Consider the following 27,888-nt stretch of genomic DNA (forward strand, 5'->3'; position numbering starts at 1 on the left):
AAAACGAAGAACTAAGGTTGCTATTTTATTTCAGGGTTTTAAAATTAAAACGAATATGGCGACAAGACCATAAAATAAGCATCGAATGTTGTATAGCTGCTTAACACTGTTGGATGATACATGGCGACAAGACCATCAAAACAAAAAAAGGTGCGAACATAAATCTCATACCATGTTCGGGTTCAAATACATCTGGCACATTCAATGCAGTTTTACCAAGCTTGCAGTCGTCCAACACTACCACCCACTGAATCTTACAGAAATATAAGTCTAATGCAGTAAAAGAAAAGATCGATAAATGTCTTCCCATAAGTAACCAAGTGCCTACCATCCAAAGGTCGACAGCTTGTATCATCAGAAAGAACACAAGCTAGCCTAAGTAATAAGCTGCGAATTCAAGTGGATGAACTCGCAGTCATCAGCTTTCGGTAGCTACTTTCTGTTTCTTTGGCATCCGATAGCCACCAACAACACAGGCATGGTCCCGCTCAAAGGGTTCTAGTGTGACTTGCTCTGAAGGTTTGAACTGATCCGCCTGCAGCTTCTTCACTTCTTGAGCAAAAACAGCCTCAGCAGGTACCGTGGAGTCGATGCAATTTGCCTGTAAAAGAAATATGTTTCCAAACAGTACATGAGTCTTCCATAAACTTTGTAGGCAATTTTAGACAAAAGTCAAAACTTAAATTATGAGTGGTAAGAACAAAATCAGGACCTCAAAGATACAATCTGAAAGTTAATAAAAAAACAAGTACACCAAGAGTACCTTAATTGAGATTACAAAGTGGCCACCATTCTTCAAGAAATATGAAGCATTCAAAGCCAAGATTCTTGCCTGCAGAAACAAAAAACTGACGATGAATTTGAAGGGAGAAATATTAGAATGTAATATCACAAGCACTAAGTTGTATGCTCCTGAAGTTGGCATGTTTAGCTATCAAAACTCCACAATACTTCCCTCTAACTGCTTGTTACTCATCTATCATCACGAAATGGTTCAAATGGGTTGAACAATAAATCAATACATCCACCAACTTATCTAGTATTACTGTTAGCATAGAGGAATAAACAAAAATACATGGAAAATATCCTTTGAAGGCCAAAGTACAACCGAGAAATACTCAGATTTGGCCAAAGGCTCACATCTTGAAAAGATGTAATTCACTCAGCAATGGAAAAATGTAATAAAAATTACCACTTAGATATCAAAGTACAATTAAATATACTTAAGAGATTTGACAAATGGGTAGTATGCACTATGCTACAGGCAAGAACAGCATCATCCTTGAGATGTAGTGTAAAAAAATGAAGGTTGGATGTATAAAAAACGGTAAAAAACAGATCATTTCAGAAAGCAAAAGTAAACCTTTCATTTATCAGAATAAAAAAAAGCAACTAAAGCACCTTTGTATTAGAGTCTTGTATAACAGTATTCAAATATGCTGAACAGTAACTTTTGAACTTTTGAAACCTTTTCAAGTTTAATTCAAAATCTAACTAATTGAACATGAAGAAGAATGCTCAAAAACTAACAGTAACCAAGGAAAGAGATGCATTGGAACAGTGAAGAAGAATTACTCATGATATTCAATAGGAAATTAAAACCAAAAAGTCGAAAAGCACAAGTATACTGTAATAAACGTAGTCACTTCCAAGAACAGGTTATGTGCATCAGAAACTCGAATTTGCATCATCCATGATGTCCTGAAGGGGAATCCGAGTAATTCATCATATGCTTGTCCCAAGATGATAAATCAAAATATTTGGAGTAAACATTAAAAACAGACGAGCAGAGGAAGTAAAAGGATCTATTCATCATAAGCTAATAACAATCCAACAAATGATATATTCAAAATCCAACCGAGGACGTAAAAAGATATATTCAACAAATGATCTTCAAAATCCAACAGAACTAATAACAATTTCTTAAGATATATTCATCATAAGCGATGACTCCCAATCCAAATTGCATCATACCAAACAAAAATAAGAACCAAATGCAACACTACAAAAATAAAAAGATTGGTGCTAAAATATGAAATAATCAAACTGTTGGAGAAAGACCGTATTCTTCTACAGAAACAAAAATATCCATCAATTATCAAAGAACCAAAAAATATTTAAAATTGGATCACAATGAAGTTACATATTAAAATATGTAACTCCCAAGAAGTTACATATTACATCACAATGAAAAATATACAACAGAATCAATCATAAACTGAAAACTCATAGCTAAAAACTGTGACTCTTACCTGATCAGGTTGTGCAACATCCGAAAAGATGACATCAACCATTCCAACCAACATCCTGTATCTAGCAGGATGCCTAGCATCTTCTATTATGGGAATTACATTGGTTCGCTTTTTAGCCATATTCACAAGATCTCTACCACTCCTATGTGAAAATTCAACAGCATAGACCACTCCTGTCTGTCAAGCAACTTACAAGTGAGTAATGTATACATGACAACAATGATTTTGTTTATTTCTCCGATTTAACAAAACCAGAATAAAGGATTTACTGAAATAACAGCATTGACTTACCGGTCCAACAATATCAGACACATGAGACACTGTGGTTCCTGATGCAGCACCAAGGTACAACACACGAGTCCCAGGAGCCTAAACAAAAATGTTGCGTTAGCAATGGAAAATAAAATAGTAATAAATCTGTATGATCAAAGGATTAAGAAGTATGTAAGTGTGGTAAAGCCATGTTCATGTTCTGCAACAAGTTTTGCTAATTAAATGTGCCCACTTAATAGTTCTCACTGGTACCTTAAAAACTAAAAACCAAATCTAAGAATGAATAAAGTTTTACTTAGGTTGCATGCCCATGTCCCCCTTCTATCAAACTCTTCGCCTCTACTCTTTAATTTCTCAAACTCTCTCTCTCTCTCTCTCTCTCTCGCTCTTCTACCTCATGGTTTCGAGTTAGTTCCATGGAAAAATAATCAAGATAAAGCTATCAAATGTATTGGGTCATTATCCAAATGATAAGCTTTGGATTCTACACACAAAGGTTTGGCTCCTGAACATCACCACCACATGAAAATAGGTGAAGTTATGGAAATAGAAGTCCTACAAAGACAACATGGAATCTCTTTACTTTGTTCAGATACTAATTTGCATAACCATTTGACAGGTGTAAATTTCTTTATAAAATGAATAACTCAAACATATTCATAAATAAAAAAAAATGAATGCAGAATCTTTTTGGAAAATATTTGGAAAGTGCACCGATATATTTTGAGGTGGGAGGGTTCGATTATAACAGGAACCATAATTGACGAAATCAAAGCGAAACTTGAAAAGCCACCAAAGAACAGCTCATCAAGTGATACTTCTGGAAATCACCATTAAGTAAAATGAACCCGTACTTAGACAAACCAAATTAAACCAAAACTAAGATTCCTTTGTCCATTTGCTAATAGTTTGACAAATATGATATTAGAAAATGGTGGTAAAAATTTTCACAACTCATTAGTTTGAATAATAAGTAAAATGGTCCTATCAATCCACTTAAATCAAGGAAGGAAGGAAGGAAGGAACACCCACAATCCATATATTGTCGACACCTCCAAGAATGGCAGCTGCCAGCTTTGAGCGGAAAGGATTCCACACCCGGTATTCGACTTTGGATCCATCCTCATTCTGCAGGATAAAAGCAACGTAGTCAGGAGAAAGATACACTGATATCAACATTAAGGACAGACACTGATATCAACAAGGGAGAAAGAAACAGAAGAATCACCTGAACAGAAACGCGCTTCTCGCCATATACGGCTTCACCGGGGACCATGTTCTTCGTGCAGAGAGCATCTTCCTTGCCCTTGGCGACGAAAACCCCGTCGTGCCTGTGTGGCTGGACGACGACCCTGCTCCCGCCCTTCATGCCCCCACCTCGGCCTCCGCCACGGCCCCTCCCTCCCCTACCTCCACGGCCTCCCGCGCCTCCCCCGCGGCCCCTGCCGCCACCCCGGCCTTCAAAACCACCGCCTCTACCTCCGCTTCCTCTTCCCCTGCCTCTCCCCCCACCTCCATCGCTCCGTCCCCTGAAGCCACCGCCTGAATATGAATAAAGTTCACAAATCAAACACAAAAACACTCAGAATCGCACAGACAACAATATCATTCAACAGATAAAACCGTTCAAAAATGCAATCAAAAAAGGCCTGTATTCCCTCGCTCAGAAGTCGAGTAACAATCAGAAGAAAGTAAAACAGAGAAGAAGAAATGCAGATCGAAACGGAATCGAGGTCCAGAGCCGGATGAGAGCTAACCTCGTGGAGGTCTCATGTCGGCGCCTAGGGTTTCTGGTGGGGCAAGAGGGGCGGCAGAGACCTCAAGGAGTCGAACGCTGAGTTTACTTATAGAGAAAGAAAGCTAGGGTTTAGGGTTTGCCGATATTGCAGTGACGGAAATGACCCGCACATTTCGGTATAAATCGAAAGCCGCTTCATCCTGACCGTCCATTAAGGCCCCGCCTTCTCTTGCGCTGATCGCCAGCAGATGGCGGCGCCAATTTGATGTTCCATCGATTATATTATATATAAAATATGTAGGCACAAAAGATTCAAACTAGTCAGGATGGCCGAGTGGTCTAAGGCGCCAGACTCAAGTTCTGGTCCTCGTGAGAGGGCGTGGGTTCAAATCCCACTTCTGACATTATTCATCAAATGCATTTAGGCAATAATTTTGCTTTGTGAGTAATCTCATTGTAGTTTCATTTTCTAATGTTTATTTTTTATAATAATCTTTTTACGGGCTGTAAACATAAATGTAATATAATTCTCTTATCTTAATAAAAGGAAAAGTGATTTCTGACATTAATAATAATATTTTTTAGAAATATTTCCGCTTTTGTGAGTAATCTATCAAGGGTTGTTAAATGTAAACATGAATATACTACAATTCTTTTATCCTTAAAAGAATTATTGATTAATTTTAATTTCTGCTTCTAATGATTAATTATTGAAAAATCCAATAATACACCAAGGAAAATTGATCTCCATAATACAGCAAGCAAGCTGATAGGCCTCTGCACCTTATTTGCAGATAAATCCAATAGAAAAATAGATTTATTTGTGAGTGACATCTAAAGGTTACAAAAGCAAGAAGTAAATGGAGATCAGGTTTGAGCTTTTTCAGCTTCTTGTCCTCCCCACAACTGCACTCGTGCTGCCGCTTGGGATGCCTGCAATGTCAGCAAACCATGAAACATCAGCCTTTTGTTCATGTTTAGCTTCCTTTCGATGTCTACTTCTCCACCCAGAGAAACCAAGCAATACAAACAGGACATTCGGTGATGAAACCTTATGATCTGTAGGTCTTTACCTCTGCACTCCAATCTGTCTTCCAGATCACGAAGAACAGTACCAGAGTCTGCAGAAGAGTTCCACCGAGCATGCCGACCCAGATTCCCTGAGACCAGTTAATGTTATATCAGAAAAGAACTAAGACGTGTTTGTGCTTCTAATTGTATGCTGAAGCATGTCATCGAAGGTTTCTCTGGCTTTACTTTCCATTCGTTTCAGGTGGGAAGTTTACCTTCACCCCCAAGTGGAGGACAAAACCCAAAACGAAACCCATAGGAAGGCCAAAACCGTAGTAGCAACCCAAGTTAATGTAAGCCACCAGCGCCTGCCAGCCACCTCCCACAGCGATTCCTGCCTCAAAGGAAACATCCAGCTTCCGTAAAGCATAGTTGCCAGACTCGACTCTAGCATTCACCGTGGGTAATCGAACAAGAAGAATTCATGCTTGCCTGAGATAATTGGTTGGATGCTATTGAGCACCATGGTGATGCCCAGAAGGTAGGCGATGTTGGCGACGGCCCGTTGCATCTCTTTATCGCTCGTGAAAATGATGCTGAAGTAATTCCGTGTTGCGAGTACGACGACCATGCAGATGAGGCCGATGGCGAGGGACTCGAGGAGGATCACGATGACAGCATACTTGGTGGCCCGGGGGCGACCTGCTCCCAGCTCGTTGGACACCCGAACACTGTGTTGCGGCGAGATAGCATCAGCGGTGGTAAGAGGAGAAACTTGTCCGATGAACTGATCGTTAGTGGGTTCTACCTTATCGCGGCATTGAGTCCGATAAATACCATGCCCTCCCAACCATTGATGTTCATGCTGCAATGCGAAGAACATCTGTCAAGCACGGTTCTCGATCGACGACAACACGGGACGATTGCTGCATGAGGTTACCAGATAGAAATGGAGCCGACGGCAACCTCGGCGTTGGTGAGGTGGCCGCTGAGCACGGTGAGGATCATCATGTACCAGATCTCGAGGCAAAGCATCACCGCGGATGCAAACGACAACCGGACGAACGCCCATAAATCCCTGAAAGCGGACCACGAAAGGCCGGTCCACCCGTCCTTGCACCACCCTACGATGTACGCGATCTGAGCCAGGGAGACCACCCACCCCGAGATGTTGAATGCGGCAGCAGCACCGCCCAAGCCCCAGTCGAAGACGAAGATGAAGAGCACCAGCATTCCGACGTGAAGTAGGAGGGCCACGAGGCCGATCCAAGCCATGACGAGTACCTTGCTCTGAGCCTGGAGAAACTTCTGGGCGGGGAAGATGAAGGCAATGGAGAACAACTGAGGGATGATGCTGATGGCGAATTTGCCGGCGAGGTCGGCGATGTCGTCCTCCTGGCCGATCAGCTTCAGTGCTGGCGTAGCAAAGATGTAGAGCAGACACAAGACGATCGAAGAAGCCACGAGAATTATCCAGGAGCGCTGCATGTACACGCCGAGCATCTCGACGCGGCCTGCACCGAAGGCTTGCCCGCAGAGCGTCTCCAGTGCACTCCCCATGCCGAGCTATCAACAATAGCACCGTAAGTAACATCATAGAATGAGCCCTAAGTTTCCTTGGAACGATCTTTCACGGTTAGAATTGCAGTTGGAACGATGAATATATATATCCATTAAAACTTGCAGATCTTGCCGAGTTCTATTAATTATTTTATAGAACACAAACGTTATATAAATGTTAAGGATATTTTAAATATTTTATACTATAGTTTGAAATCTTAATCCAAGTTTATAGAGGATTTCGACATCTGGTCCCCCAATATATATTGCACAGTGTCACATTTATGGACGTTGTCCAAACCTTATAACACGGCTCGGAACCTCCCCTGTACAAGAAGGCAAATCTCTCCGAGTATGGTCTGTCGGTGGTCAACTTGGCCGTGTCGATTACCTCCAAGTTCATGTTACATGATCCAACCTAGTTATCGAGGCTGGCGAATTCCTCTTCTTTGTTGTTGTATTGTGACATTAGACACATGTGGAAGACATATTTTGCTATGCGTTAAGCAGCAATTGAGAGAAGGGATAAGGTCAGGAGAGGTCTTACGAGGAAGCCGAAGTTGAAGAGGTAGACGACGTTGAGGGCGATGGCGACGGCGGACAGCTCGAGGTTTCCGATGTGGCCGACGAACATCTGGGTGATGGAGCTGAAGCCGTAGAGGCATAATACGTTGAACGTGATGGGCGCCCCGATCGACCACAGCTTCTTGGACTCCGCCACCAACACCTCCCACGCCTCCCGAGCCTCCCTCACCGGAGGGTAATCCTGCACCTTCGTCTCCGAAACCCTCTCCGCCTCCCCTCCGTCGCTCCTCCCGGGCCCCGTCTCCTCGTCCGCCTGTTGCAGCAGTGGCTGCTCCATGGTCTCCGTTCCCATTCTCTCTCTCTCTCTCTCTCTCTCTCTCTCTCCCAGTCTACCTAGAAATCCCTTCCCATCATAAACATGGATAGAGCAAACGGCGGAGTCGAGCAACTCCGTGGGTCGGGTGGAGAGAGACGGAGCAGGAGAGAAAGGGCGTTTATATAGCTCACAGGACGCGACTAATCAAAGGCCACGTGAATAGCCCTGCGACTTACAACGGTGCAGTGGCCACGTTCCTTCGCTTGGATTCTCCAGATGATAATGACGGAATCGACGGCCACGATTCTCCTTCTAACCCAATCGTTCCACTCTGCGGGACCCATCCCGAGGCGTGGCGCGTGGATCAGGGACGCAGCCAAAACACAGGAAGAGCTCCTCCAATTGCTCATCAAATGCGGGTCCCGCGACTGTCGACGGGATGACGAATAGAAGGGGCTTCTCCTGTGTTTCGTCGCTCGACCAACACAAGCATCTGCGGCCAAGTCTTGGTGTCGATCGACGAGCATCCTTCCAGAAGTAGTTCGTGGCTCACACTGCCTTCACACAATCGTCTTCAACTGCTGCATTAACAGTGATTGGGTCCATCAAAATAGACGGGAAGCAGAATTCTATCCAGCTCGTCCTACCGACAGATGCTCGAAGCCTGGCACTTACAGCTACCTAAAAGTCTTTAAGTCACTGTAGCCTTCTTTCTGTAACCTAAATGTTGCTCAACAGATGATCTCTCCACATCTGTTTGGAGGTCGGTCGTTCAATCGGACTCTTCGGTCTCATCACTGACGTGCCACGTACCAACCTAATTTATCTGCCAATGCATAAATAGGTTGTACTGATCGGCCGATTTGGCCGTGATTTGAAGTTCCAATTTCAACGTTTAACCTTAATGGTGTATATAAAAAATGACCTCTTGCGGGCCAATGAGGAGAAGTCATGTCAATTGCATGGGTGGAGCTTTAAGGGGGTTTGGTGTGGTGAGAGGCCAACACCGCGCTTTTCTTCATAGCTCTCAATGCACGAGCTTCCTACCGTCCCGTCTCTTTGATGCAGCCGTTAGGTTGGTAAAGCGTGCGAACCACACGCACCCACGTAGCCCGTGCCACCTAACTTGCTCGAATCTACGAATGGACAGACAGAACTATATTTGTCTCCATGTGTATTATGGATGTCGCGAGTCTACATCTTCAAACATATGATATTACATTTTTATAATGCTTCGATTATAATTATTTGTGGCGAGAGAGGATTAATCGTGTCGGACTTGATAGAAGAAATGTCTCTTGGTTCGGTGACAAGTGAACCGACCCATTTCGATTAGTAGCAGCTGTGAGGATTTCCATGGGCTCAAGTGATGCCGCCACTGCTTGTTATTGGGCCCCCAATTCGTCCGCTTCCTCCTTTGACAACTCAGAGCCGACGTGGCAGGCCATATAATTTAATTTCGAATTAATGGGACATTTATGACGCACGAATAGTACAGGGATGCATCGAAAGAAAACAAAATCATTTTAATCACGGGAAATCTGCAATGCATTTCGATGACTAAAATAGCAATTAATGATTGGAGTTCTCGAAAGACACTTGCTGATTAGAACCACAAAATTAATTAAGTAATGATAGGGCACAATTTGGTAGCATGCCCCCTGGTAGTCGACCGCAGCCACCTCAGCACCAAGGAGAAGTTTCGAACTCAGTGTGGCAGATCATGTCAATACAATGCCGTCCCGCGAAGAATGGAACGATGTCGCTCGGGTACGACGTCATCCCACAAAGAATGGAATGGTGCTACTCGAGTACGCCTCCACCCTGTAAAGGAAGGAACTGTTCTGCTCAGGTGTGATGCTGCACGGGACAATTAGTGTTAGTGTGAAAGGTATGGGTTTATCGCTTAGGAGGGTGATGACTGTTAAGAGGCTGGTAACAACCAACCCCTATGGGCAAGCATAAAAACCCATTGCTTGACCAACATGAGGGAGGCTTTTTGACTTATACATCCTGCTCTCATTCGTTCAATCGAAAAGCTAACTTAAACATCAGAGGGGTCGGATCGAAAAATCTTCCTCCCGACTTCGGCTTGTGTGTAAGAGCCCAACGACAGAAAAGATTACCCTCAAGAGACAAATTTCAACCCGACCCGACTCGCGAGCGGAGACATGAAAGACCCTACGCATTGAGGACTTCGAGACAAAGAGCTGCACCGGACACGAGACGATCGACACTCGCTTCTGAGACCTGAGTACTCAACTAGGCGACGATACACATCTGGAATTGATCTCAGCTATACTGACTGCTCGACCACGACGTAACGAGACACAATCAACTAAGAACAATTAAGAGGCCGGAGACGATGCGATCTTTAAGAGGTTGACGATGTTGGTGTGATTTAATAATAATCAGAAACCGTGGCCTTGGAGATTCGTGCGAGGCTACATTTAGTTGAATTAAATTGCGGCATAAACTTCTTTGGGATGACGTGGTCTTTTAGATTCGCGAGAGGCGGCATCGCTTCACCGGAAAAAGGCAAAAGGTCCCTCTCGTACGATGGTCGTATCCTAATGAGAAAGACGTTCCGCGTACAGATCACAGGAGTGGAGGCCGCATGCGTGGGTGGGTGCGTGCGTGTGGGACCCACCTCACATGCGTAAAAATATATTCCTCGACTTCTGTTGCACGCTTTACCCTCGTAAAGGGACGCGGAAAGAGAGGGAGAGGGAGCGACGACGAGGGGCCCACGGTGGTGCTGCAAGCGAGTCATCCAGAAAACGCGTGCCTCGATCTGCCCAAACATCTGTCTTCCCGAAACTGGCTCATTGGTCGGGGCGGTGGGGTCCGAAATCGGGAGGAGGAAACTGTGGTCAGCTGGATTGTTCGGCCCAGGGTCCAGCCTTCGACTCTCACCCATCTCGTCGAATCGGGAAGTAGACTTATACCACATCGGAGAGATTAGGCGGATCCTGTTGAACATCGTCCAGGCGATCTTCTCTGACCACGTGGAGCCAGGAAAGAGTATTCGTGGCGGGCAATCCGCAGGAACATCGTACCGCTCTCTTCCTCAAACAGGTGGAAGCCCGTCCTTTGAAATGACGAAAATATCCCTTTTCATCATAATTAAGGTTCATTAAATCGACTATTAATAACGTTTAAGTAATAACAACACTGGCTGATAACGCCGCTCTTGCGTGCCCTAAAACATACGCGACAGTTGTCAAAGGCTCCGACCCCATCACAAGTCGTTCCTTACATGGACTCCTGCAGCGGAGGGGCCGCAGGAGGAGCAATGGAATGAGTCAGCGGCATGTGTAAGCTCGAGGGAAACGATGCGTGGAGGCCGTGTCAGATGAGGAGACGACAAGGGGGAGGACGACGGCACCGGCGCGGTGGAAACTCCGGGAATGGCGGAGGACCCAGTCCCCTCATCTTTCCTTCCCACGCTCCCATCGAAGCCCTAGAGCGGGGCCTCCGATCGTGACCCCCCCGCCGCGAGAGCGGCTCGCGCTCCCCCGTCAGGCCCAGGTTGGTCGCCGCCCACGATCGGGGGTCGAAGTCCCCCCACATTGCCTTTTCTTTGGTTTTTCGCTTTTGTCTTCTGCCTCACCTTGCAATCTTTGTTTCACGGTCTCTCTTTGAGGTCCTTAGAGATGGCGGAGGCGCTGAAGTTGCTGTACATTGTTGTGGTGGACGAAGTAGAGAGGGGAGGAGGCGATGGCGTCGGCGGGAAGAGGAGCTTGTCGTTTCGGTACACTCGGCCGGTGCTGCAGAGCACTCTGCAGCTCATGGGCTGCAAGGCTCGTCATGCTTTCAAGGTTGGTCGTTCGATGCGATCTGCCTGGTGCCGGTCGGCTCGTTTTTTTATTTTGTTATTGCATGGACCAACCGCTACCTCCGTGCTTCTGGATGTGAGTTAGGAAGAATCTCTGCTCTGTTGTCTTCTTGTTCTCGGTTCATGCATGCCATAATCCTGTTTCCTTGCGCTTTTGTTGTGTATATGCTTCGACAAGATCATCGGACATGACCGTAGTTTTAGAGGTGTCAATTCTAAGTTCTTACGACATCTCGGACAAGAATTTGTGATTATTTTGGAGCCAAAGTTTGGATTTTGCGCTTCTAACTTCTATTCATTTTTGTATGTTTCGTTAGCCCTGATTTCCAAACTCATAATATTCAGGAGAATCTTGTTGTTTTGGTATTGATTACATCATTGAAATCTTGATGTCTAAACGTGAAGTTTGGTTTTGTTTTCCCCCCAGATTAGCCGAAGAGTATTTGAAGTGATGCGAGATGAGAACTCAGGTGGACGTTTGCCTCCTGATGGCAGGAGCTCAGATTGCTGGAAAATTCCATCCAGCGAAAAGAACAGACATGATATTGATGGCTTGGGCCAGGCAAACATGACTAATCGGCTGACTCCAGAGAATGTAGATATGAGTAGTGGAATGCCTTTTGAATTGTACAAAAGACTAACAACTGTTGTTGTTTCAAGGGAACGCTTCTTAGACATCGTCTGTGATGCCCTCACCCTATACAAATATGTCAGTCCACATCAAAGAACTGACTTGCTTCTAGCTTGCAGGTGTATCATCCTCATTTTTCCTCTTGAGATGTTCTAAATAAGTTCCATTTGGCTAAAATACGAAGAACTTATATTGAATTAAATCAACTAAGAATGAAACGGATTTTGGTTTGATTTATGTATAGCATATAACAAAATAGTTGTGCTGCTTTCCCTATGGTTTCACTGATCTTGCAGCAATTTGATTAATATTGACTGCATGATTTGCTCTTTTTTTGTTTTTGAGTTATTGCGAACCTATATATTGATAGAATTTTATGCCTTTTTCTAATGGTTGGATATTCAGAATTATTTCTTCAGTTTCATCAACAACCTCATTATGCTGTAGTTTCCTAGGTTTTTGTTTTCTACTTATCATTGTGAAAGACACCTGTTGATTTACTTTGAAGAACTGAAGTGTCCTTTGTTTTGCTTTGCTGCTTTTATCTATATGCTTTGTGACTCCTGAATAGTTCTTTAATTTCTTTTAGGATTCGAGAAAGAAAGGAGTCTGTGACAGTTCTTTTGTGCGGCACAAGTGGCTGTGGCAAGTCTACTCTGTCGGCCTTGCTGGTACTTGCTGAGAATTCTGTAGTAGACATTTTAACTACTTGCACCTGCTGTTTTAGTCATTTATGCATTTTGAGATTCCATAACTCATATTTAATTTATATTCAGATGAGCTGGCATATGCATTCAGTTGTCAAATGCCATTACTAATGAGCCTAGGGAAAATATCCTTTTTATGTTTCTTTATCATAACAACACAGAACTAAAGAAAGAGTAATTTAAATATAGCACCACAGTCTACACAGACAGACAACAAAAGAGTCAAAAAGGTGCCACAAGGCAATTATTGTAATGACTTCTTGTAGGAACTCTTCTTGGCTCCTGACCACTTCCTCCCTGGCCAATCGTGCAAACTTATGAAATCCCAGAAGAGTTTCTATTTTGTGTGAAATATCTTATGCAGCAGAACTTGTTGTGTTGTAATGTCTAATTTCCAACATTTGAAATGCCTATATGGAAAATGTTTGATGCTATGTGTGAACAGAAGAGTTTTCTTGTAGGTATGCTTTTTCAATAAACAATTTGAACTTTTAACCTTAACCCCTACTTTATTTAGGCACTTTAACTGGATTCCCACTAATCTTTTTAGCTAGTTTAATATTAAAGCACTGGCTACTTAGTGCATTTTTCCATACATGCATGGATTCAATTAAATTCACTTATTTTTGTCACCTTTATGCTCTGCCTTAAAAGTACTAAACCTATCTTGAGCAATACTTTCCAAATTGAAAACCAACTTCGACATGTTGAACAATAAAAATTAAATTCGTACTTGCTTGGCATCTCTTGCAAATAGTTCTTCTTGGTCTTATCTTAATTTTGACCATCTTACAAGAAGAATGTCAGGCAAAAACAATTCAATTTTATGAATATGCTCTCTAGTCTCTACATGCTCTTCTAACAGGGAAGCAGACTGGGTGTCACAACTGTCATTTCTACTGATTCAATACGCCATATGATGAGGAGCTATGTGGATGAAGAACAAAATCCGCTCCTTTGGGCTTCAACTTATCATGCTGGGGAATGTCTAGATCCAGTAGCAGTGGCAGAAGCAAAAGCTAAACGAAAAGCAAAAAAACTTGCTATTGTTTCACACGCAGTGGTTAAGGGAGAAATATCTGATGGAACTCTAAATGTAAAACCTGATGGCCGATCTCATGATGTGGTCCTTGGAACTGAGTTAATTGGCAAAAAGCAAATGGCTATTGAAGGCTTTAAAGCACAAAGTGAAATGGTAATAGACAGTCTTGATCGTCTCATCACTGCTTGGGAAGAGCGAAAAGAATCTGTAGTCGTTGAGGGTGTCCACTTGAGCCTCAATTTTGTGGTGAGTACTTGACAATGGCACCACATGTTCTCTAACATTATCTTTTTATTCTTTCTGAAACAAATGTTTCTTGCAATTTAATTATATCTTGATTTGGATCTGTTGAAAGTTTGTTCAGAATCATAATTCCCGATAGCCATTTATATTTTTGCATGCTAACTTATAAATTGGATTTTTTCTGTACATTTAATTTCTAACCGATGTCTTCTACTGCTTTTTTCCTTTTGGTTAGATGGGACTCATGAAGAAGCATCCTTCAATAATACCGTTCATGATTTATATAACAAATGAAGACAAACATATAGAAAGATTTGCAGTGCGTGCCAAATACATGACACTGGACCCAGCAAAGAATAAATATGTAAAATATATCCAGAATATCAGAGCCATTCAGGAGTATCTCTGTAACAGGGCAGATAAGCATCTGGTTCCAAAAATAAAAAACACAAATGTTGATCAGAGTGTGGCAGCTATCCATGCCACAGTTTTTGGCTGTCTGCGTAGGCGAGAGGCAGGAGAGCAGCTCTATGACCCGTCTACAAATACAGTGTCTGTAATACATGAAGAATACAGAAACCAGTGTGCTGCAAATTCTCTTGGTTCCAAGAGAATGTTGCAGTTGATCCAGAGTAAGGGTTCCTCAAGGCATCTAATGGCACTTCTCAACACAGATGGATCTGTTGCCAAGGCTTGGCCTTTTGAGATGGTTGATTATGATGGGAAACTTGATCGAAATGGGAACGAAAAATGCATGGGAAACCCCATGTATGGCCCCTTGCAGATAGGGAAGGCCGAGCCAGTTAATCTTCAGTTTGGAAATTTTGGGATCAGTGCATGGACAAATGATACATGTGGTACAAGTCAAACAGGGAGCATCGATGACTCAAGGGCTGAGGGCACTGACACTGGCAGTAGATACTTCTCTTCCTGTTGCAGCTCCCCAAAGGCATTAGATGGACCTGCCAAAGAGGTACGGCTTGTGCTAACACCATAATGCTTTGTTTGAAATAATCTTTATCCTACAGTTGGTCATGCACCAATTGCCCTTAGCATCCATATATAACATTATTTTAATCTTCTAAGTGGTTTGACATTTTCTTGGTATAGAAATCCACTCAATGCACTCCTTGCCATGCATTGTGCTACATGACAATCTTTTTTTTCTTTTTCCAGCTCAAGGAAGAATTTTTTGTATCTGGTAGCGAAGAAGAAGCTGACTACCCATATGATAAAGACAGTGATGAAGATCTTAGTGACATAGACGACAAGGAGATCCATGATGAGGTAGGCAGTGGGCCTTATTTGTATTTTGTCATATTCATTTTCCCAATGGAACGTTCCTTTAATCTAAAATGTCAAATAATTGTGTCATTACAGAGAAGTGCATTTCATGCACACCATAATATCCTGTCATTGTTTCACCAGAAACTTTATGAACTCTTACCGTTGTCTTTGCATATATATATGTCAAGCATAAAACTTTGGTTGACTTTCTTTTCTTATTTAAAAATGGTTCTTGTATGACCGCTGGGACTGAAGATTTCTTGCTACAGAGCATATTCTTCATTATTTATGATCGCTTTTCTAAGCTAAAGTAGGACAGTGAATACCTCTGCTTGATGTGTGTTATCCAGATTGAAGGTTCCGTTGATGAAGACTCCACCAAGTCAGATGAGGAGTATGAGGACTTGGCAATGCGAGACGACCTCGAAAATGTTTATTGGTCCGATGATGATGAGTCAGCAAACGCAAAGAAAGCAGCAGACGATAAAAGACCAACCGACGAAGGAGACGTGAGCACAGCAGATAAATACCAACACAATCTCGAGCTGTTCTTGAAGATGAGCGAGGGCATCATGGAACCACCTTTTTCTTATGCCCTGCTTCGTGGGCAAAGCAAGACGAGCACCGACATGGGAACGAGGAGACGTTCCTTGAGCGATCCAATGCGATTCCGAGACCGGGCACAGAGCATCCCGGCTGTGACGGAGTTGAGAGCACTATGAAGGGGATCAGTTCTCTGCTTAGGATTAACCTTGAAAGCACAATCTTTTGTCTTGAGTTGTGGATGAGGAGAACCAGCCTTGATCTTTCTGGAATTAAGATGTGAATTCTGTTAGAAGGAGGTATGGAGTCAATTATTGAGGCTTTAAATCATGGAATGGAGAGGGAAATGCTGCTAAATGTTATGGCTCGATTGCTGAGAGTGTGTGCACGCAGTCATCCGGCTGTGTGTGGCTCAGGTTGGTGCCTCTTGTCGTGCGGGTCCAGCGATGTGGTAGCCTCCATGCGAAGGATAACATGGCCGCAGGAGAGTGGAGCCCACGATCCAATGCGATGAGGAAAGATGTGGTTGAGTAAACCTGTCTCTCAATAAACCTGGCTCTCATCGTCGGTAGTGAGCTACTTTTTAGTATCTAGATTTTTATATTTCTAAGCTCAGTTTTATAAACACAAAAATAAAAATAAAAAAATAAGTTTAACATTTTAATTTATGATGGCGAAAGGTGGTGTCACTAGCATCAACGTCGATGTAGTTATGATTCTTTCACGGCTCTACATATGTGTTAATGTTTCGTCACCATGGAATCGAAGTTAATTATTCAAGTCATCGTGGAGATCCGTCACTTGTCGAAGTAGGACCCGGAGATGCACACCCCTCTCATCGACGTTGGTGTTGTGCCTCTCATTGCCGCCCACCTTTTAACCATCACCATCGTCACTCATCCATAGTCGAGGCCTAGGAGAATGCAGCTACTACCCTCCTCAACCTCTCCATCTCCGCCTGTGAAGTGCTCACGTGCACCCTGAGCATCCTTGATGCCTTCGCCACCACCTTCCGCATTCTCTCCCTTATTGATGTCCAGCACGTAGTCTAACCCTTTACAACCTCCTCTCCATCCAAGCGTATCGCTTCATCATCATGTCAAAGAAGCCCCTCATCACCACCCTCGTGGACCTCCTTGATGCTCTCGACGACGTGTCGTTTACGTCCATGAAGGACATGCTCAAGCTCCTCTTTAGCCTGGTCCTTTACTCACTCAACAACACCGCCCTCATTGAGCTAGGCATTATGCCACCCCATTTCGCACCAATGGTGAAAGATGGGCGAAGGGGGCTGGTGGGGGACACGATGGCTATGATCACTCGAGTGGCAGGATGTGACGAGAGTATGAAGGCATTCCGAAGGGTGAATGGTGTCAACGTCCTGGAGGATCTGGCGGTTGGGAGAAGCGGGAGGGCAAGGCAAAATGCTACGACTATGCCGTCGAACATAGTAAAGAGCGACAAAGCGATGGGGGACAGGGGTGAAGGCAGTCGTGAGGGCTCTGGTCAACGATGACAACGGGATGAGCACAAGGGGAAGAGCAAAGCTGAGGCGCTGTTGAGGGTTTTAGAGAGCGAGTGAGGGAGCTAGTTGTAGGGTCTTAGTAATTCCGAGATTGGCATCGATGACTCAATGTTGCAAACGTTAGGACACGAAGCGCTTTGTCACCGCTCTACATCCGCCACCTACCATCAACATTTTGAACGTTAAAATTATCTTTCTACCATTTATTTTCTTATTTTCGTTGTTAAATCCGATGACCTTAGAATAAACGAATCTAGACGTTTCACTTTTGTAATTATAGAAATATCAATATAATTATTTAAAATATAAAAATCGAGATGCTTAAGATAACTAACTACCGAGAATAATATGTAATTAGCCTTATACCACACCTTAGCAGAAAGAGCAACTTCTATGAGCCCGCTCACATTGAAACCTTTGGTTAAGTCACAAGAAAGAAACTGAGGTAATTGGCTTAATTATTCATATAAATAGAAATTTTCTTTTATGATTGGAACATAGATCACCCAAGTCATATAAGGATAATCTTATTTGGAGAACAAAACATAGTAGCATAAACTTACCTTCCTATCGATGCTCGCTTCGATTAACCCAATATCCAGCGAGATCTCAGGTTTGAGTGTTTTGTACGACGTCATTTGATGCAATAAAAATTTAAAAAATACTATAAAACTCCAATTAGTAAAATTAAATGTTCAGTCCATATTTAGATTTGAATCTTATTTAAACTCGTAACTACTACAAAATAAAGAGACATGGGAAAAGATGGGAAGCGCTCGAGAGGATCGACAGACCCACCATACGATTGCAGCAGAGTGAACCCCCCCCCCCCCCCCCTTTTGCATCTCAGTAGATATCAAAAGCTCTTCGACGATGCATCGCCTGACATCTCTTTGCTACAGAAACATGAAAAAGGAGTTGATAGATTCACAAGTAATTGACCGAAAACAAGGAGGAAAATATACACCATCAGACCGAAGTGAAAGTTTGACCAGCTGACCTTTATTCCACTCAGGTGTTCAAAATAGAATCGTCTATTTCTTCTGTTCAGAATTGCATTCTTATAGCGCTTTACTTATAGTGTATATAACTCCCTGAAAAATGATATATATATATATAGAGGTGTGATTGTTTTAAACAAAACCAGACCAGGATGGAGACCAAGCATCATTAGTCAACGTGGGAGGAGCTCATTTACTGTGTAGATATTATTCTGATGGATGTCAGCCTTCCTCCCAGTCTATACCATCCTCATCATCGTCATGATCCGATGCATCAGCTTCCACATTCAAATCGGCTAGCCTATATGATTGACCAGAATTACCTGCAAAATGGTTTTGATGCGATCGTTAAGAGTACTCATTATGGTTTGACATCCAGTCACCGAAGAAACGTATAAAGATTAGAACTGAAGATGGCAAGCTAAAAATAGAAATGAAAAACATCAGAACATAGACCATGCTAGATTAGAACTCTGATGGCATACATTGAAATATGCCAATCGTAAATTCAAAATTTTCAGGCTAATGTAGCTTACCATACATCTCTACCATCTGTAAAGAAAATTTCCTAGCTTACATGGAACCCTCATTAACTCCACTGACAAAACTCTGGTGATATAGACCATACTTTATTAGCTTAAAAGGTCAACCAGAAGAGAACAGATATGAGGTACAAGAATCAAATATCCCATAACTATAATGTACAGATTCAGGGGCGATAATCTACCCTCCTATTTGACTTGGATTCGGTTTGAGACTTCTACACCCTGATCAAAATTGGACTTGAATCCTGGATGAATCTGATCTGATCATTTGATTAAAGATCCAGAGTGGCTTCAAATCATTGTTACTTATGTTCTTTAATATCTATAATAATGAACTCACAGAAAAACAAGATATCCAATATACATCCAGCACCCTAGTTTCTGATAGAACCCAGAAAAAAAAAATCAGCCAAAGGCAATATACCTGTACTTGGGGCCTCCTCCTCCCATTCAACGTCATCATTGTCATCCTCACGTTTTGATTTCATGCCAACACGTCGCTCAAAGGGTGCTTCAGAAACATTTATTGGCAGTTCTGCCTCTTGTTGAACTTTTTTAGAGGCCTCTTGTTCTTCTTGCCTTTTCACAAGGGCAGCATAATAAGCCTTGAGATATTCATCCTACAAAAGTTAAAAGGCAGCAAAAATGATTTTTGTCACAATGATATTAATAAGAAATATTCCAACACAAACTAAGTTTATAAAATCTCAGACAATGTACTAGCCTGTAAACTCTTTTCATCTTCTTTATCCATATTTGATTTCTTCTCATCAACAGAACTGGAACTTTGCTCCACTTTGACATCAGGCTTGACCTCTCCACGCTGCTCTTTTGTAAGATTCATTCCCTGTTTGATCATCCATGGAGGTAAAACCTTCATTGATGTAGGTTTTGTATCAAGTTCAATCTCCTCTTTTGCCTCAACACCAGATAAAGCAACTTCGACCTGCCAAGCATAACACAGTAAACAGATAATACATAAAGGTGATCGGCAGCTATAAATATGATTTCAAATTTTCAGTTACTGTTTAACTCTGGTGGATTTGATAGTGCAAAAATTGCATACCCTTGTTTCACCAAGAAACGGCATTGGCGTGCCAGTGTAACCTTGTGCTTGGGGATTTTTAGAAGAATCACTAGCATTAGAATCACCACTAGCTTGAGCTGCAGCATGTGCCCTAGCTTCCCATGCTTGTAGGTTTCCAAATTCAGGAGCAGGCAAATCTTTCACCCTAGCAAGCTGTAATGCTAGCGGTTTCAGCTGCTCCTGCATTTGTTGAAATTCCGCAACATGTGGACAACATTATTTAGAATCAACCTCACGAAAAGGAGACATTACAAAATTTTGACATATCATCCCAACTAAATGGGGCATAGTAAATCCATCAAAGAGATTCACAAAGATATGTATGGAATCTAGTATGAAGGACATCTAAGTGAAATCAAGCTGGTTAAGGTTTTGTAAAAGAAGAAAGTAATCTTGATCAAAAATTTGCAAGGTCAACATCTTGTGAACCTTTTTCATTGATGTTGAAAACTATGAAGCTAGTGACAAATTTCTAGTTAAGTATAATTTAGGCAAGAGGGACCTCTCAAAATCTGATGACAACAACTTTAAACCAATGCGACTACTGAGCAAACATGGAAACAGTCAAGTGTGAGTGGAAATATTTTGCTATGCTGACTACTATTCATATCAAAGCACACATAACAAGTGCTATCATACAGACCACATCAAGATGCAGAGTTCATAATTTGCAAAAATATTTTTCCTATGGAGTCCTGGACAATAATATGAAAGTACAAGTAAAATCAAGCAGACCAGAATTATACTGTTCTTTAAAAAGAGAGCATATCGCTAAAATTCCTTTATGCATGGCCTGTGCTCTCCAAATGTCTGGATACCTTTAAGTTTGTCCAGATATGTTAGTTACATATTTGATTATTGTCAAGACATTGTCGGCAACTGTTACTCGGAGAAAGCTTGCAGATATGATTGAAAGACAAGCAATCAAGTGCACTTATAGAAACGCTAAAAGCTGTTGACATAAAGATAATTAGAAAAGAATAACAAACAAGGATTATAATTTATTTAGAAGAAAGTATGTTTAAAAGCAACAACATACAAACACTTTGTGGTGTTACTTCCCTGTGCTAGAACCAGTTCTCTAAAAAGGTGACAGTTAAATGGACAAAGGCTAAACTGAAAGCATTATATTAGATAAACACATAGGTGACCTGAAGTAAAATTACCAAATATCTATAAAAGAAAAGGCACATAAAGCGAGCCGGTAAAATAATATCAAAAGAAGAAAAAAGAACTTCGAACACTTCAATATTTGTCTGAAAGCCCATGCACTCTCGTAAGGCAGCATTGCCATGGGCTTTACTCAAAAACTTTATGCTGATATTGGTTAATCACCAAGCCTAATAAAAAAAAACTACTTTTATATGACAACTCAATGCCATCATTAGCTTTTCATTTATTATTCGGATACTAATACACACAATTACTTTCCTCCTGAAGATACTGTTTGATATAGAATTTCAACTGTAAACAAAGTTTCAGAGCTACCTCCATCTTCTGAAGCATGTCCTTTAACTTTTCACGCCTCCGCCTCCTAGCATTATCATCCCCGTCTCCCATTTCTTCAGCAGCAAGCTTGTCACTCTCAGCAACAAGTTCACCATTGCAATTTTCACAGTGAAAATATTCATCATCCATGCTCACAAGTTGTAATGCATCAAAAGCAGAATATCTAGAAAAGATTTAGGAATCACCAACACAGCAAGCTCAAAAATATCAATTGAAGTACTGGCTAAGGAAGATTGCAAGTTACCTTCTCCCACAATTAGGGCATATGTACTCCTGAATGGTATTTCTGCTGTCCAACTCATCCTTTATTTTCTTCTTCATCCGATGCATTCGGTATCTAACAACATCATAAATCTGCAATAGAGTATTCATAAAAGTTCATCAGAAAGTAAAAAAAACTAAAGGTGCAACACTTCAGGCACATAACATGTACAAAATAAGTGGTAAGTAATGGGTCCATGTCAAGTCAGAATCAATATCAACAAGCAAGCCCAACTAGGTCTCACACTTTTTATTCTGTCTTACCAAATTAAGAAGACACTTATAAATGAACAATTGGGCAGGTAAACTCAAGCATCCACAGGTTTCCCTAAATACAAGTATCTTAACATTGCCTTCAAGGAATCGGTAAAAAAAGATCCAGTTAAATACTCATGTAAATCTATTTTCAACTACAATAAGTTTTAAATAGTTTCTCACATTACTTTAGTCTAACCTTAAGTAATGTTTCAAAAAGTTTTAAATAGTTTCAGAAACAAAGACCATATAACCTTTTAGTCTCTCCATCCTACCTGTTGTATAATTAAGGTGCTCACATTACTCTTAACCTAATAACACAATAGGCAAAGTTCTTCTTTTGACATATAATTCAGACAATGCCTTATATAGGCTCCACCATGATTTATCAAGGGTAAACCTTTACCCAATTAAGTGAAGAACTTAAATCCCTACGATCTTATCTGACAACTATTAAACAAGGCTATGAATATGTGAGATGTGATACTTGTAGAACACTTAAGGCTAAATGTTGATGTTTCGATACTTAGGGGATGATTGGTGGATACTTCCTGGGAAACTTGTATCTTTTTACCTTTTGGATGTTGATCTTTTGATGGCATATGAGATAGATATATGATTAGACATATTACTTTGTCATTTGATCTAACATCAAATTGTAAAAATAAAATGATTCCATTATCACATGCATCATAAATTCTCGCAGTTTTGTTATCAACTCTGTATTCTTGAAGCACTGTTATAATAATTTCTTTCATGATGAACAGATTTAGGATGTTGGTTAGTTGCTTAACTTTCTTTCTCGCGTTAAGCGACTACATATTCTAGCACTACAGCACAAACAAACAAGCCATAGTAAACAAAAATATAAAAAGATTATGAGGTAACTGTGAAAAGGAAAGGTAAAATCCTACTAGAAGAGGGGCATGGGGGAAGAAAGTAAAGAAACCAAACAACAAAAGGAAACTATCTTAATAGACATGCATAACCAGGTTGTGCACGACTTACTGAGACAAAAGAATTGTTTTGATAGTTCACAAGTAGAAGAAGAAACATCAAGATCGTCAGTAGTGACCTGTGCATAATCTAAACAGCAGTACGAATGCATATGCATCTTCATCTTCTCATCACCCTCTTTAGTACCTTGTGGACCATCACCAGTTGCAGCAATTGCAGCATTGAATATTTTTGCACCTTTGGCACTCTGAATAAATACAAATATATGTTAGGATAATTAAAAAGAAGAAAAATCAAGAAAGGCGACAATATTTAGAGCTTCAAAAATTTCATCCGAGAGAAGCTGTAGAAATGTATTCCTTTTGCACACTCAAATGTCACATAATTAGCTGAAATATAAAGAACACAAAAGCATAACCATGATAAGCTGAAATTTTAGAATGCATATCATTTGCCAAACAGCCCAAGTCTCATGATGACAAAGTAAGAAACCTTGGTTGACCCATTTACACCTTACTAAAAAACTAACATGATTTGCCTCATCCAATGTAAAGCAAGTCATTCATTTACTGCCAGTGTGCTCTTCAACAGCTTTTGACCATTCAAAATCTACTATCTACTGCTTTAAATCCTGTATGTGCGGAAACATCATGTTATGATCTTCATCGGTTATGTATGGAACATTTAGTAAATAATTGTCAAAGCTCCAAAGTCTAAAACAATATATATAACAGATCTCGGGCTGGAAACCGGAAATTATATGAGAATACTGCAAGACATCACCTTGGATGCAAATCATTGACAATGGAAGGCGAGGGACAAAATAATCTGACAGTATGAACTTGGTAGGTATCTAGGCCTTCTGATATTACTTCACCAACAAGGAAACATGTGCTAGTTGGAGGCATAACTGTGAAGCTTCAAGCAGATGACATTGTATTCTTAAAATACTGCATTTAGGCCTCTCATCAATATCTACATAAATATTACTACTTGTCAAATGAAGAATTGATTGCTACTTGCTGATGATATACGGATGTTTCAAACAGCAATTTCCCAAATCCACAAGAAGCTCATCAATCTTGTAGAATCCCGTCTAGACATGGGTCATCAGTTACATAAACGACATACACATAAATAAATTCCAAAAGATAGTTTAACTTGTGGCACAGTATGACATGTTTCCGTAAATATGTCACCAGAAGATGATAATAATTATTTTTGTAATTACCTAATTATATTACCATGTGTTACAATTCTCACCACCTCAACTACTAGTGTTTTTCCGCTTAACAAAAAAATATTAACTACCTCCAACAACGAAGGAGAAGGTCTGTGCAAAAACTAAACACCTGATATACTCAGTAATCATAACGTTTAAAACCAAACTGAGTGTGCTTTGAATTTGATGATGACTAAAATTACCCTTATCTATCAAAGCCATAGAAAGTGGGTCCAGTCAAACCTTTTTTTTTTTTAATGTTGTATACAAGACCCTTGAATTTGGGTATGAAACCAATTAATGCCTATTGAAGTCCACAAAGCCCATAGATGAGGCATACAATTCATAAAGAGAACCCACATTTCCACAAGCCACAAAAGGGATAGCAATATATTGACTCCAACTTGAACATATCAAATTAAACTTCAAGGCAAGGATTGCAATTTCGGTCCGTACCGGTGTACCAAGCCCTGTACCGAGGCATACTGATAGTACACCCAAAATCATAAAAATACCTCTAAAAATACCTGAAAAATAGAAGAAAAAAAGTTAGGATAGGATTTTTAAGTTAGAGATAAATATAACATTAGCATAATTTTAGCAAAAATAATGTAAATTAGGAAAGAATAGTATCAGGTATCTTTTTCGGGCTTTAAGGAGTAGCTTTGTGGTACGTTATGGATCGTCCTTACGTTAATATTGAATTATCTACAAGAAATTATTTGAATTGTTAGATTATTTTTTATATAATTTAAACCTTAAGATTCAAATGAATTAAATAATCAATCGATGGATATACCGGGTTGGCAGGTTCTACCACCAAAAAGAACGACAAGACTCCACGAGCAACGGATCGGGGTCCTCAATCCCATGTATATGTATATCAATATGATATATTTGTTGGATTCAATCCTAAAATTGATCTCATGACATAGTGTACTAATACACCGTATACCATTGGTGCATCAATATGGTGATAGTCGTAGTTTGATCATCGTGAACCACATGTGTCTGAAGCGGCTCCTGAGGCAAAGACGAATGTGGCATGTATTGGTGCGGAGCATAGAGAATGTCAGAACTTCTACTTTTGCTACTGATCTATTGTTCCGTATCGTAAGATCGATCATCGTACTGTTGCTCGGAGAAGTATGACCAACTATCACCGTACTGTTGTTGGTCGTAAGATTCTCCATAATACGACGACTATGAATACGATGAGCTTCGTTTTGTGTCTACGTCGTGTAAGCTCCGTCGCATCTGTTCAAATCGTAGCTTTATTGAGTTTATGAGAGTAAAAAAGTGAGAATAAGAGAGAGATATGAGTGAAAAAGAGTTTGAGAGAGTTTAAGAGATTGAGAGAGTGAAATGAGTTGAAAGAAGAGGGAGGAAAGGGTTTAAAATCCCTTTTTAAAGCCTTAAACGGTCAAATTGACTGTTTAAAATAGGTGAATCTCAGCTCTTGATCGGTATCGGTCGAAATCAAACCATTATCGATCGGTACAAGTCAATAACGATTGGATCTCGATAGGCGAATCTCAACTCTTAATCGATATCAGTCGAAATCCAACCATTACCGATCGATACAAGTCAATAACGATTGGATTTCGATCGTTATTGCCAGATACAGACCCCGTATCGTCTAATACGGGGTCAAGTGACTGGTACCGCCGGTAGAGGGCGGTCTGCGCACCGATATCCTATTAGACCGGTACGTACCGCCCGTACCTAGCGATATGCATCGGTACAACAAACCCTGCTTCAAGGCACAATTTGGAAAAGGCAATATTGTTAGCTTAAATGGATAAAAAGAGAGGAGAAGATAGAGAGAGAATATTCACATTTAGTGCTTCTATAATTTTTGAGATGAAATTATGAAAATATTATGTAAGTAGGGACAATATGATATAAAAATTTGAAGGCATTGCTAGAAAGAAAATGACATGAGATGCCAAAACTTGCACCCAAAGTGACGAACAACAACACAGTTACCCACGCAAAAAAAAAAACTATCAACTGAAGCGCATTCTTATGAGTAGGAAAAGGTTTTGTGAACAACAGAACAAGTACCAAAGATAGATTTCACCCATAACACATGTTCATACTCTTTTAGAAGTGAATGACAAAGTGTTGCCACAAGCAAACTAAAACGAACTTAGTTAGCATACACAATTTCATAGTCATCATAAGAGTGGATAGCATCAATTAATTGCTGCCACTAGGATGGAGACAAAATTAGCAAGTGTTTAGAAAATACTCATATTTCAAATACACAATTTAATAATATTCATAGTAGAAAATGCCATAAACTAATGCCACTAGGAGAGGAAGAAAAACATATTCTAATAAGCATTTAAATGCACAATGACAATGGAACAATTACAAGCTATTGTATTCGCTTGATCAGCACAAAACTGACCTCTTTCCGATGTTCTCTAGTAACTAGCTTCTCTTCTTCAAAAAAACGTAAAGCACGGCGCAGTTGTTTAGTATGCAACTTCAAGGCTTTAGCCAAATCTTCCTCTCTAACCCACTGGCGCCTGAGGCAGTAAACCATCAACACTAGGGATTCAAAAGAGATGATACAAGAATAAATTTTTTTTAGTGGAAATCATAGGGCTTGAAGCATAATTTTAAAGACCTGATCGGCAGTTGTTTAATTTGTCAAAGGAAGCCCTTGACATACACTTACAATTATAGAGTAGTGAGTCTGAACTTTGGAGCTACCGAGAGTAAAAACGAAGGGCAAAACGTAATCCAGACGATGCCCTACTTGGATGGTTAACGTTAATGGCCCTAAAGATGTCTGCCCAGTACTACAATTTCAATTCATTGAATTTCAACCAAAAACAGTATTTTCGGAAGTAAAAGATAATACATTTCTTCAAGAGTACATTAATTATCCTCGAATTCTGCTTCGTTTTGTCATTCTTGAAGCCCACGATTAAGTGCGCAACGGCATCATTTCGGTATGCGGTCAAACTTAAACCTTCCAGGGGAAAAACAGATCAAAGCAAGATTTCGTAACCTGGAGAGGGCATCAAGAACAATAACAGCCATCCCCCTGTTGTCGCCTCTCCCAGTCTTGGGCTGGTTTTCGCCCTTTATGGTGACGTCATCGTAGAACGCCCGCGCCGCGAGCTTCACCAACCTACCCAACAACTCCACCGATTCAATACCACAGCATCAAAGTAGCAACAAAACGAGAAAGACAACACAGACGACACCATCGGAGCACAACCTACAGATCTAATCCGCCAGTAAGATGTATCGATCGCAGAACGAACATGAAATAAGGGCAGGAAGCAGGATCCCGGCGATCGTACCTGTTGAAGGGCTCCAAACTCATGGCGGAGGATGGGCGACGACGATCTACGGCTCCGACAGAGGGAAACGGTTAGTGATCGCAGGAGGAGGATCGGGGAGCGATCATTGGTCGGGGGGGTGGGGGGGCTTTTCGGCGACGATCGAGAAGAGGGACGACTGCCGACCTCCGAGCCGTTCCCAAACGATTCGTTTCGAGAGGTCACACAATACCCGTCTCTCCCATAGATAACAATTGT

At 41.1% G+C, this 27,888-nt stretch overlaps 5 protein-coding genes and 2 non-coding genes across 11 annotated transcripts; 3 read left to right on the forward strand and 4 right to left on the reverse strand.

The window, feature by feature from the left end:
* Positions 1 to 70: 70 nt before the first annotated feature.
* On the reverse strand, positions 71 to 4,451 carry LOC103990645 (rRNA 2'-O-methyltransferase fibrillarin 2). The gene is made up of 7 exons (XM_009409855.3): positions 4,283 to 4,451; positions 3,754 to 4,067; positions 3,558 to 3,653; positions 2,544 to 2,621; positions 2,253 to 2,429; positions 764 to 832; positions 71 to 601 (listed from the first exon to the last, which is right to left on the reverse strand). Exons 1-7 carry the CDS (start codon positions 4,296 to 4,298, stop codon positions 419 to 421), a joined length of 933 nt encoding a protein of 310 aa, XP_009408130.2. The 5' UTR covers positions 4,299 to 4,451; the 3' UTR covers positions 71 to 418.
* On the reverse strand, positions 1,665 to 1,735 carry LOC135643888 (small nucleolar RNA snoR60). The gene has a single exon (XR_010498377.1). It is a non-coding gene; the product is annotated as a small nucleolar RNA snoR60 (small nucleolar RNA).
* A 132-nt stretch (positions 4,452 to 4,583) lies between the features above and the next one.
* On the forward strand, positions 4,584 to 4,667 carry TRNAL-CAA (transfer RNA leucine (anticodon CAA)). The gene has a single exon. It is a non-coding gene; the product is annotated as a tRNA-Leu (tRNA).
* A 322-nt stretch (positions 4,668 to 4,989) lies between these two features.
* On the reverse strand, positions 4,990 to 7,829 carry LOC135643440 (protein DETOXIFICATION 35-like). Its single transcript, XM_065160391.1, has 7 exons — positions 7,382 to 7,829; positions 6,215 to 6,840; positions 6,083 to 6,139; positions 5,767 to 6,005; positions 5,550 to 5,668; positions 5,337 to 5,423; positions 4,990 to 5,196 (listed from the first exon to the last, which is right to left on the reverse strand). Exons 1-7 carry the CDS (start codon positions 7,709 to 7,711, stop codon positions 5,131 to 5,133), a joined length of 1,524 nt encoding a protein of 507 aa, XP_065016463.1. The 5' UTR covers positions 7,712 to 7,829; the 3' UTR covers positions 4,990 to 5,130.
* Positions 7,830 to 10,883: 3,054 nt separating this feature from the next.
* LOC135642218 (P-loop NTPase domain-containing protein LPA1-like) lies at positions 10,884 to 16,145 on the forward strand. 2 transcript variants are annotated; one of them, XM_065158182.1, is made up of 8 exons: positions 10,884 to 11,206; positions 11,322 to 11,496; positions 11,941 to 12,263; positions 12,734 to 12,815; positions 13,717 to 14,139; positions 14,372 to 15,109; positions 15,313 to 15,423; positions 15,774 to 16,145. In XM_065158182.1, exons 2-8 carry the CDS (start codon positions 11,332 to 11,334, stop codon positions 16,143 to 16,145), a joined length of 2,214 nt encoding a protein of 737 aa, XP_065014254.1. In that variant the 5' UTR covers positions 10,884 to 11,206; positions 11,322 to 11,331. The 2 variants fall into 2 exon arrangements, with proteins under 2 accessions (XP_065014254.1, XP_065014253.1); XM_065158181.1 differs by having other exon boundaries at positions 10,885 to 11,206; positions 11,330 to 11,496.
* A 917-nt stretch (positions 16,146 to 17,062) lies between these two features.
* Positions 17,063 to 17,482, forward strand: LOC103991098 (uncharacterized). The gene has a single exon (XM_009410459.2). It carries the CDS (start codon positions 17,063 to 17,065, stop codon positions 17,480 to 17,482), a length of 420 nt encoding a protein of 139 aa, XP_009408734.2.
* A 671-nt stretch (positions 17,483 to 18,153) lies between these two features.
* LOC103990642 (uncharacterized) lies at positions 18,154 to 27,845 on the reverse strand. 4 transcript variants are annotated; one of them, XR_010497848.1, is made up of 11 exons: positions 27,652 to 27,845; positions 27,354 to 27,476; positions 26,745 to 26,865; positions 23,225 to 23,353; positions 21,878 to 21,987; positions 21,613 to 21,796; positions 20,104 to 20,304; positions 19,762 to 19,983; positions 19,462 to 19,657; positions 18,492 to 18,815; positions 18,154 to 18,387 (listed from the first exon to the last, which is right to left on the reverse strand). XR_010497848.1 is itself a non-coding variant. In XM_065157754.1 (11 exons), exons 1-10 carry the CDS (start codon positions 27,672 to 27,674, stop codon positions 18,715 to 18,717), a joined length of 1,410 nt encoding a protein of 469 aa, XP_065013826.1. In that variant the 5' UTR covers positions 27,675 to 27,845; the 3' UTR covers positions 18,472 to 18,585; positions 18,690 to 18,714. The 4 variants fall into 4 exon arrangements, 3 of the variants coding, with proteins under 3 accessions (XP_065013826.1, XP_065013825.1, XP_065013827.1); XM_065157754.1 differs by lacking the exon at positions 18,154 to 18,387 and having other exon boundaries at positions 18,472 to 18,585; positions 18,690 to 18,815; XM_065157753.1 differs by lacking the exon at positions 18,154 to 18,387 and having other exon boundaries at positions 18,472 to 18,815.
* Between the last annotated feature and the right edge of the window lie 43 nt (positions 27,846 to 27,888).

The sequence above is a fragment of the Musa acuminata genome, chromosome BXJ3-7 (assembly GCF_036884655.1).
Source record: "Musa acuminata AAA Group cultivar baxijiao chromosome BXJ3-7, Cavendish_Baxijiao_AAA, whole genome shotgun sequence".
NCBI lineage: Eukaryota > Viridiplantae > Streptophyta > Magnoliopsida > Zingiberales > Musaceae > Musa > Musa acuminata.